Source organism: Hipposideros armiger, unplaced genomic scaffold (genome assembly GCF_001890085.2).
Source record: "Hipposideros armiger isolate ML-2016 unplaced genomic scaffold, ASM189008v1 scaffold_264, whole genome shotgun sequence".
Classification (NCBI taxonomy): domain Eukaryota; kingdom Metazoa; phylum Chordata; class Mammalia; order Chiroptera; family Hipposideridae; genus Hipposideros; species Hipposideros armiger.
The window spans coordinates 958,828-970,386 of record NW_017731614.1 but is presented as its reverse complement, the minus strand read 5'-3'; the positions used below and the strand labels follow the sequence as shown (position 1 = coordinate 970,386).

Here is an 11,559-nt window from a genome sequence, read left to right as displayed (position 1 = left end):
CCATGCTATTGGGATTTTACGGGGGCTTCCTCACATAGGCACGATGGATCATTAACCCCATTTCCAGCCCTCAGCCCCTCTCTGGAGAAGTGGGGGGTGGGGCTGACAATTCCAAGCTTCTAATCCTAGCTTGGTCTTCCTGGTGACCAGCCCCCATCCAGGAGCCACCCCGAGTCCCCTCATTAGAACAAGAGATACTCCTAGTGCTCTTATCACTTAGGAAATCACAAGGGTTTTACGAGCTCTATGTCAGGAACCGAGGAGCAGAGACCAATATATGTATTTTCTGTTATCTCGCATCTTCCCTGAACGCCAGGCTTACATCCTTATATCCTACTGAATATCTCCACTTGAACATGGCATCTCAGACTCAGCATTTCCTAAATGGAACACATGATTCTCCCTACCCACCCCCCAAAAACTGTCCTCCGCAATTAATGGCACTATTATAATAAATATACCTAACTTTTCTAGCAAAAAAACTAAAAATCATCTTTTTTCCTAACTTTTCTCCATGCCCAGTATCCATCACCAGGTCCTGCGGGTTGTCCCCCCAAAACAGGTTTCAACCCTGTCATCTGCTGTCCATGGTCGTCACCCAGTCCAGAACGGAGCCACCTCTCACTGCAAACACCGGTGACTGGTTCCTCCGCCCCCAAGCCATTCCCCACCAAGCATCTAGACTGATTATTTTCAAATAGCTTCACTGAGGTATAACTGACATGCAATAAACTACACATATTTAAAAGGGCTTGATATGGTAGGTTTTGACATGTGTAAAACACAGACCACCACCATCAGGATAATAAACACATCCAACCCCAAAAGTTTCCTGGCACCCCTCTGTCATCTTTTCCTGTCCCTACCTCACCTCCTAGGCCCCAGGCAACCACTGATCTGCTTTCTGTCACCATAAATCAAACTATACTTTCTAGAAGTTTAAATTAATGGAACCATAGAGTATGTACTCTTTTTGGACTGGCTTCTTTCATCCAGTAACATTATTATGGGGATTCATTCACATTCTTAAATGTATCACTAGTTTGGTCCTTTTTTTTTAATTGACTAGACTGATTTTGTAAAATAGTTTCATTGAGATATAATTCCCATACCATGAGAGCAACCCATTTTAAGTATATAATTCAATGAATTTTAGCATATTTATAGAGCTTTACAATAATCACCAATCTCAGAACACACTCATGTCCCCAAAAAGGAACACTGTATCCAAGAGCAGTTACTGTCTCTGTGGACTTGCTATTCTGGATATTTCATATAAATGGAATCCTACAACATATGGTCTTTTGTGACTGGCTTCTTTCCTTCAAAATAGTGTTTCCAAGGGCCATCCACGTTGTAGCATGTATCAGTACTTCATGCCTTTTTATTGCTCAATAATATCCCATGGTAAGGATATACCACACTTCATGCATTTATCATTGATGGACATTTGGGTTGTTTCTACCTGTGAATAGCGCTGCTAGGAACATTTATGCACAAGGTTCTGTGTGGATATGTGTGTTCATTTCTCAAGTATGTTCCCAAAAGTCCTATGGTAACTCCATATTTACCATTTTTAGGAGATATTTTCCAAAGTGTTTCCACAGCAGCTGCATATTTTACAATCTCACCAGCAATGATGAGGGTTCCAAAATTCTCTATATCCTCTCCAACATATCATCCCCTGTATTTTTTCTATTATAGTCATTCTAGTGGGTGTGGTTTCTCATTGTGGTTTTGGTTTGCATTTTCCTAATGACTAATGATGTCAAGGCCAATTTTCATGCACTTGTTGGTCTCTTACATATCTTATTTGGAGAAATATCTATCCAAATTTATCTCCCCAAACCTATGTTTTTAAAACGTTTCAGTTAGATCACGTCCTTCTCTCTTCAGCCCCATCCTCTGCCACGCCACCGTCCCATCCCCCTACACTGACCTAATTCTAGCCACACTGGTCTCCTTTATGTTATTCAAACAAGCAAAGTCCTTGCCCATCTCAGGGCCTTTACACTTGCTCATCTCTCAGCCAGGAGTGCCCACCCCTGGTACCTCACTAGCTAGGTCATTCTTACCTTTCAGGCCTGAGGTCAAATGTCACCTCCTTGGAGACACCTTTCCACCCCATCTGAAGTAGATCCTTCCCCAATTACTCCCTCACACATCACCTTGTTTATTTCCTTCACAAAGCTTATTACAATCTAAAATTATTTTGTCTACGTGTTTTCATCTTCCCCACCTGAGGCCTGAGCCCTTACGGTCTTGGTTATAAGTACACCCCCTGTGCTAGCAGAGTGCCAGGCACATGATAAGTGATAAAAAATGTATCTGTTTAGTGAATGAATGAATCAATTGCCTCATCCTAGGCTCTACAACAGAGTAATGAAGGCCATGTTTAAACACAGGTTTAAGCACATCTAAACTTACCTTCTAAATGACGGGTGTTTCCCTCAAAAGTAGTCCCCTAAGACGTCAAAGACTTATTTTGACAAATACTGCTACTGCTTAATACATGTTTGGAGTTATATACAATATGATAACAACTATGGAAAAATATATAGGAAAGAAAACTGAAGCATAAACACCAAAATGTAAGAAAGTGGTGGTTTCAAAGTGGTAAGATTATAAATGACTTTTTTTTTAAAAGATTTTTTTTATTGGGGAATTGGGGGGATGGGAACAGTGCTGGGGGATTGGGGTAAGGGGAACAGCCAAGTTGCTGTCATTTTGTTCTTCAGTCTAGTTGTGGAGGATGTTGCTTCACTGGCAAAGTTGGCACCATCATTGCGCTCTTCCCGGGCGAGGCACATCAGTCACCGGCTTCTGGACGGCCGCTCACTGCGGCTGCTGGCCGCTCACGCTGGCTGCTGGCTACATACTGTAGCCCATGGCAACCTACTGCCACAGAGGCTGCAGCCTACGCCGTCGCCAGCGACTCACAGCAGCCCAGCTCTAGGTTGAGCTGTTGTTCAGCATCTTAGCTGTGGAGGGCAGTGTCACTGGCCCTCATATGTGGGATCTGAACCGGGGCCCTCTGGCGTCCCAAGCCAGTTCTTAACCATCGCGCCACTCGGCTGGCCCTATAAATGACTTTTTATCCTATATTTTAGTTTTCCAAAATTAACCATAAGCTATATACTTTTCAAGCAAACACTTTTCGACTTTCTCTTAAGGACTGACCTCAGGAACCAGTTACAATCACATCAGAAAGTACTTATGGCTTTAGACATCATGAATGTCTTTTTCTCAACACACACCGAAATCCATTCTATTCTAAACATTAGAAAGATTTGGATAGGACTCATTTATTTGCTGGCACTGACTCCAAATAAGTCTGGGCTATTTTTACCCACCAAATGTCCCTTTAAAGGACAATTCACATTGACTGAGGGCATTTTATGTGGAATATACTGTGTTAGTTGTTATGGGGGGGGGTATCTGCTATAAAAGGATAAAATGTATCACTGGGTATCTATCAAAATTATAAATGCACATGGCTTTTCCCAGCTCCTCTACAACTATACAGAAATACAGTAATACCTTGGTTTGCAAGCATTATTCATTCCAGAAACAAACTACTTGTATTGCAAGACATCGCTCATTTACCATGTTAAATGTATTAGAAATGTTTGTTCGTCTTGCGGAACACTCACAAATCAAGTTACTCGTAATCCTAGGTTTTACTGTACTTGCACATGTATACCAAGACTCTTACTGTAGCCCTGATAGACAACAAAAAGTGAGAAATGACTTAAATGCCTATATGGAAATCTTTAAATAAATTATGGTGTATGTATATGATAAAACAGTATGCAGTTCAAAAGAATAAGATAGTTCTATAGTGCTGATATGGAAAGATATGCAACACATATTGTTAAATGAAAAAGGGAAAGCTACAGAATAATATAGAGGACCCCATTCCTGCTTTAAAAAAAAATACTATTATGCGCATGTTCATTCAGCAAAAATCAGAGTGTATACCATGTGCCAGGTATCACTCTAAGGACTGAGAATATAGCCATAACTAAGACAATCCCTGACCTCAGAGAGCTGACTTCGAAAGAGAAAGAGACAAACGCAGATACACAATTTCAGCTTGGAGAATGTACCCAGGGTGATGGGGCAGAATGACTGACAGGGGACGGTGGCCACATCAGCTGCAGTGATCAGGGATGGCCTCTTTGAGGAGGTGACACTCAAGATGCATAGGGTTAAAGAATAAAAACAATGTGGCCATGCAAAGTGGCCTGCAAAGAACTTGGGGAGAAACATTCCAAGATGATGTAATCAGAACAAAGGCCGTGAGACCAGAAACAAGCAGCTGAGCACGTCCATGGGGTAGATTTTCTGCTGTGTGCATGGAGCAGATGAAAAGGGGTCAGAAGGCAGCAGGGCTAGGGTGTGGCTAGAAAGCCAAGAAAGAGTTTTAAGAGGGGACCAACCTCACCAGAACTTGGCTTAAAAATATCACTGGCTGCAGGGTGGAACATATAAATTTACAAATCTATGTACAATTAAGTATGTAAATGCATTTTAAAAGGTCTGGAAGCCCACACCTCAAATTGTTAACCTGGGCAAAAAGAATGGGATTGAGGGGGATGTATGAAGGGAGAGAGGGGAAATAGGCAACTCACATTTTTCCCCATGTTTCACATTGTATGAGTTTTTGTTTGTTTGATTTTTGCTTTTTAAAGATTTTATTGGGGAATTGGGGGAGGGAACAGCGTTGGCGACTCAGGGAGGGGGAACAGACAAGTTGCTGTCCTTTTTGTTCTTCAGTCTAGTTGAGGACATCACTTCACTGGCCCATGTTGGTATTGTGATCATTGCACTCTTCCCGGCTGAGGAAGATCGGTGCCGGCCATTGAACGGCTGCTCACAGCAACTCACGCTGGCTGCCTGCCACTCACCGTAGCTCACGGCAGACCCCTGCAGTCCCAATGCAGCCTACACCATCACCAGCCACTCATGGCAGCCCAGCTCCAGGTCGAGCTGTTGTTCACCATCTTAATTGTAGAGGGTGCTGCATCACTGGCCCATGTGGGATCCGAACCAGTGGCCCTCATGCTCAGAGCTCGTGTTCCCAAGCTAACTCTTAACCAACGAGCCACTCAGCCAGCCCCGTATGAGTTTTTCATTATATGATTACTCGTATATCACTGAATAATTCTGAAGACTTACTTGCTGCTGAAGATATTCGCAGAAAGCTCTGAGGGTGTGAGGCAATGCCTGGGGTCTCCCACACAGGCCAAGGAGGCTGTTTGAGAACAGTCCCTCAGGTGGACTGAGAAGGGCTTGACTCACACTGTTCCCCTCCTCCCTGAAAGCCCCTGGCCTTCTCCACCTAGCAGATGCCTTTTCATTCTCAAGAGGACAGCTCAATGTCACCGCCTTCCCTGGGGAGAGAGACGGTGCCTGTCTGAACTCCCACCCGCCACTCACACATCCACTATAGCACTTTTACAACTACATCCTAGTCACTTGTTTACTCATGAACTCTTTGAAGGCAAAAGCTCTCTTATGTACAGTGCAAGGCCTAACTTGGAGCAGGTGTTTGACATATCTTCATTAAGTTACGTTTGCAACCTTGGTGCCTGTCTGGTTTAGCACTGGACACACAGCTGTTCACTTAGTTACTGACTAGACCCCTCTCTTTATCCAATCTTGGGGCAATGACTGACTGTAGAAATCTTCTCCCCAGGGGAGAGCCCAACTGGAGGTAAAGGACCACTATATGGCCTAGACCACGGGTCGGCAAACTGCGGCTCGTGAGCCACATGTGGCTCTTTGGGTAAGTTCCGTCTCAAAAGTTTCCCGACCCCTGGAAGAGCCTATTCTGTCCCTCACAACAATTTAAAAATTATTCGAGAGCCATAAATATATTTTTACATAATCACTATTATGTGAATAATATCCTGTAAAAATTCTATAAATGAAACTATGATAGTTTTATTTCATTTTCAATTTTACTTCAGAGCTGCAGTTTGCTGACCCCTGGAGGCTCTTCCATCTCAAATGCTGGCCAACCCCTGGCCTAGACTTGCACTTCCCAGACTAGCATTTCTAAAGAAGTCTTAACAGAGAAGCAATGAAGTGTCCCAGGCAAGAACACATTTGAAGAAAGCACATCCTCTGCAGTGAAGAGTCACAAGGCACATGAGCAAACGACAAGCTCTGAAAAGTTCTACAGTAAAGAAACCTTATTCAGCATTTCCCCACCTGTTCTGGTTAAAGAATACTTTTATTTTTGCATACCTAGTAAATCTTGCAGGATAATAACAGCAGCAACTAACATTTACTGAGAACCTACCTATGCCAGGCACTATACTGAGGACTTTCTCATTATCCTCATTTTATAGATAAAGAAACTGAGACCCAGAAAGTTTGAAAACTTGCCCAACGTCTCAATTTTTAAAAACAAGTTACATAGGGTATGCAAATCAGAAAATTATGTCTCAGCAGAGGAGAGAATTCTTTTTGGAAATGCCATGGTTCTCAATCTAAATGCCTCATTAAATACGGATTCCACTTTAAAAAAACAAAAGACTCTAAAGAAGCCCGGATCTGAGCCTGGGCAGCCTAGCTGCAGGTAAGACTTAATCTTAACCACTGTTTTATCTAGCTCCCCAGAATACAGTCGGGTGAATGGGGTCCAAGAAATGCTGATCCAGACAGAATCGAGTTTGAAAAGCTTCAGTGCAATGCACATTTTCTTTGCCTCTAAGAAGTTACACAACACTACTTTACCATAAGTCAAGTTGAAATGATAAACCAGCATAAAATATACTCTCTGCAGGACCTGGACTCAAATCTAAATGCAAATTATTGACCAAACAAGTCCACGATACAACTCAAACTCTAGGCAGTTTATGTTTCTCTGATGCCCATTTATCGTGTTAGAATTGTGAAAGTTGACAACTTTTGGAGGTTTTTATATGGTACAATGAAGGCCAAATCATGCTTATGTTTGATTTGTCATTCAGGTTGCTAAATTCAAGCAAACTTATGACCAATAAAAGTTATAAAAATTTAGAAATAAATCCTAACATTATGTTCAACAGATTCTTGACAAGGAGGCCAGGACAACTCAAGAGAGGAAGGAAAAGTCTTTTCAACAAATGGTTCCGGGACAATGGGATTTCCACAAGAAAGGGAATGAAGTTGGACCTCTTCCTTACACCATGTGCAAAAATTAAGTCAGAATGGATCAATGACCTTAATGTAAAAGCTAAAGCTATAAAACTCTTAGAAGAAAATGTAGGAGCAAATCTTGGTGAACATGGGTTAGGCCAAGGATCCTTAGATATGACACCAAAAACACAAGTGACAGAAGAAAAAATAGATAAACTAAACTACATCAATATAAAAACTTTTGTGTTTCCAAGGACACCATCAAGAAAGTAAAACAACAATCCACAGAATAAGAAAATACATTTGCAAATCGTATATCTGATAAGGGAGTTGTTATCTAGAATATATACGGAATTCTTACAAGTTAATAAAAAAAGATAGCCCAGGTGAGAAACTTAGTGAAGGACTTGGATAAACATTTCTCCAAAAAAGATATACAATGGCTAAGCACACAAGAAGATGCTCAACAACCTTAACCATCAGAGAAATGCACATCCAAAACACAATGAGCTACCATTTCACACCCACGAGGATGCTTAGAATATAAAAGACACTAACAAGTGTTGACGAGGATGTGGAAAAACTGGAACCCTTAAATACTGCTGGTGATAATGTAAGATGGCGCAGCCACTTTGGAAAATAGTTTGGCAGTTCTCAAGCTGTTAAACATGGATTCTCCATATGACCCAGCAATTCCACTCCTGGGAATATACCTAAGAGAAGTGAAAATATACAACTACAAAAAACTTACACGTGAATGTTCACAGCAGTATTGTTCTTAGAATCTAAAAAGTAGAAACAACCCAAATTTCCATCAACTGATTAACAGATGAACAAAATGTGGCATATCCATACAATGGAATATTATTTACCAATGAAAAGGAATAATCACGATATATACAAATATCAAATGATGTTATACACCTGAAACAAACATAATGTTACATGTCAATTATACCTCAATTTTTAAAAACAAGTTACATAGGGTATGCAAATCAGAAAATTATGTCTCAGCAGAGGAGGGAATTCTGTTTGGAAATGCTGTGGTTCTCAATCTAAATGCCTCATTAAATACGGATTTCACTTTAAAAAAAATAAAAAGAATGAAGTACTCATTTGTGCTACAACATGGATAAACCCTGGAAACACTATGCTGAGTGAAAGAAGTCAGACACAGAAGACCACATATTGTCTAAAATTTATATGAAATGTCCAGAACAGGCAAATCTGCAGACATAAAATAGACAGTGGTTGCCCAGGGCTGCAGGGAGCAGGCAGAAATGGGGCATGACTGCTGATGAGTATAGAGTTTCTTCCGAGGTGATGAAAATGTTCAGAAATTGACTATGGTGACAGCTGCACAACTGTGCATATACTAAAGCCATAGGGCTGTACGCTCTAAATGGGGGTATGGTATGTGAATTATAGCTCAATAAGGCTGTTTTTAAAGAAGTTCTCAAGGGGCCAGGCAAGTGGCGTGTTGGTTAAGAGTTGGCTTGCGACGCCAGCTCTGAGCAGCTGGGCCCCGATTCGGATCCCACATGAGGTCCAGTGACGCTGCGCCCTCTACAGCTAAGATGGTGAACAACGGCTCAACCTGGAGCTGGGCTGCCAGTGAGTTGCTGGCGATGGCATAGGCTGCAGTGGGGCTGGCCGGCAGCTAGTGTGAGCTTTTGTGAGCTGCCTTGAGCCCCCATAAGCAGCCGTCCAATGGCCGGCGAGCAACTGCCTCAGTCGAGAAGAGCGCAATGATAATACCAACATGGGATAGTGAAGCAACGTCCTACACAACTAGACTGAAGAACAAAAGAACAGCAACTTGTCTGTTCCCCTTCCCCGATTCCCCAACGCTATCCCCTCCAATTCCCCAATAAAAATCTTTAAAAGGGCCGGCCGAGTGGCTCAGTTGGTTAAGAGCTTGCTCAAGAGTGTGAGCTCTGAGCAACAGCAGTTCGATGCCCAGCCGGAGCTAAGCTGCTGCTAAGCTGCCAATAGGTAGCAGGATGGCTCAGCTAAAAAATAAAAAATAAAATAAATCTTAAAAAAAATAAAAAAGTTCTCAGGGAAGCCCATCATCTGTAACTTCTAATGGATTTCAGGGGATGGTATGCGATGGTTGTGGAATAGGGGCTTCAGTCCACAGAAGCAATCATTTCACAGAACAAAACAGAAATACCTCACCCAATACTCCTCCTGCTTCCTTGCCACCCTTTCTCATTAGATCTACTATAACCTCTTCATACACCTTACTCTTTCTTTTCAGCACTTATCACACCCTGTGAGGATCTTTACTTGCATGATTCTTTGTTTAATGTCTGCTCTCTGGCTGGACTATAAGCTCCATGAGGGCAAGAACCATGTTTTGTTCATTTCTGTGTCACTGGTGCCCAGCAGTATCTTAAGGTCAGTTCTCAGATATTTGCTGAATAAATTAACTTTCAACACCCAGTGAACCATGTCAAATTAGACTTGGTATTTTCTCAAGTTACTGAATCAAACCATCTTAATAGCCTACAAGCAGAGTCTGTTTTATTCAGTTAGGTTTTTACTGGGTCCAGTGAGGCTGGAATGGGCACATCCTGTGCAGGGGGTGAGGAGAGAGACGGGAGGGAAGAGAGGGAGTGGCAGAAGCAAGAGACGGATGGCAGGAAGGTGCAGGCACTGGAGCGGGAAGACAAACTTACTTTTCTAGGTTGGCCATCTGCTTCACAGCTTCCACAGCTCCTGGTAAAGGCTCAAGGTCAAAGAAGAAATTCTCCGACTCCCATATGCTGATGGCCTTCTCCTGAGAAGAGGAGAGAAGCATGTGACTTCCAGGGTCTCAGCACCCTGCCTCTCGGATATCACAGCTGGAAAGGGCTACTGACAAGAAGAGAGTGGGGCTTCCACACTCCCCTCACCCCCCTCCCACACACCCAAGGATATTTCGGGGCAGGAGGGGATGGCATGAAGCTTGTCTGTGTTCCAGTCCCTCTCCATGAGGGATCTGACTTCTGCAAGAATCCAGCAGAAACAGCTCAGGTGTCAGGGGCTGTGGCCACTGAGGCCTGGTCTGCTGGAGGCACAGCTGGCGCCATCTGCGACCAATCTTCAGGAACCACATTTGCTTGATTCTAAAAAGCATGCTGGAGGCTGTGAAGGTGGACCAGGTCTTGCCATGGCACTAGAGTCCTTAAATTGCAGAACTGGACGAACTCAGAGATCCTTAAGAGCACTGCTGCGTTTGGGGGGGGGGGGGCACTGGGCAGGGCTCCAGGTTGTCCATGTCAACCAGAACAATTATTTTATCTGTGTTATGCGTTGGGATGCCTTTGTTTAAAAGAAAGACGTCTGCTGCTTTTGAAGGTGGAAAGCATAAAATTCAGACCTTTTTTTACATACGAGAAAACTGAAGCTCAGGAGGGAAGGGATTCACCTAATGCTACACAGTAAAACAGTGGGCAAACGGAGAGACTCCCATCTCTCAACTCCCAGGCCAGGAGTTTCCACCTCCTGTTGCTGAGGCAACACCAAGTGTGCAGAATGCCACACCCTCCAGGGCCAGGACAAGGGGAAAGTGACAGTGGGAGGAGAGACACCCCAGCCTCTGAGCAGCAGTACTATGTGGAAAGTGCCTCCGCCAGGTCAGAAGCCACACACTCCAGAACAAGGGCCACCAACACACATGAACGGGCGCAGCACACTGAGATCACACTGGCAATACTCTGTGAACTATTTGGGGTTAGCAAATAGTGCTTATTGCTAACATATACTCTCTCTTTGACACATCCCACATGGGGTAAAAATGGCTATCCCCGATTTATAGATGAGGAAACTGAGGCTCACAGATTTTTTTCAAGGCGACGTACAAGCGATATTGTCAGAACTTAAACTTGGCACTTCTAACTCACACGGAGGCAGTGGAGAGTGGCAGAAAACATGCTCAATGGGGGCGTCCCAAGTCCTAGCTCTTGCTGTGACCCTGGGCTAACCATCTCAGCTCAGCGATTAGTGTCCCAGCATCCTTTCCCTCCCTCCTTCACTAACTTGCTCTGAATCCCTGGTCAAGGCACTTCCTCTCTCTGGGCTCAGTTCCTCAGCTGTCCTAACAGTGTGAGATTCTAAGTCAGTTCAAATGAACTCTACCTTCCACCTCTGCCATGCTTACCTCTCAGGGCACTGTGAAGATCAGAGGGAATACGGATAGAGCGGTATTTTTTATTTTTTTAAAGATTTTTATTGGGGACTTGGGGAGGGGGATAGGAACAGCGCTGGGGAATTGGGGGAAGGGGAACAGACAAGTTGTTGTTTTGTTCTTCAGTCTAGTTGTGGAGGATGTTGCTTCACTGGCCCAAGTTGGCAACATCATTGCGCTCTTCCTGGGTGAGGCAGATCAGTCGCCGGCTTCTGGACGGCCGCTCACTGTGGCTGCTGGCCGCTCACGCTGGC

At 43.6% G+C, this 11,559-nt stretch overlaps 1 protein-coding gene across 5 annotated transcripts in view; it reads right to left on the bottom strand.

Annotated features, from left to right (window-relative positions):
• The window catches only part of NT5M (5',3'-nucleotidase, mitochondrial), a 79,490-nt gene that overhangs the window by 65,555 nt on the left and 2,376 nt on the right, over positions 1 to 11,559 (bottom strand). For all 5 annotated transcript variants that reach the window (XM_019656757.1, XM_019656759.1, XM_019656758.1 and 2 more), the window contains exon 2: positions 9,816 to 9,916. In XM_019656757.1, coding sequence (XP_019512302.1) covers positions 9,816 to 9,916 — 101 coding nt within the window. The remainder of the gene's footprint in view (positions 1 to 9,815; positions 9,917 to 11,559) is intronic.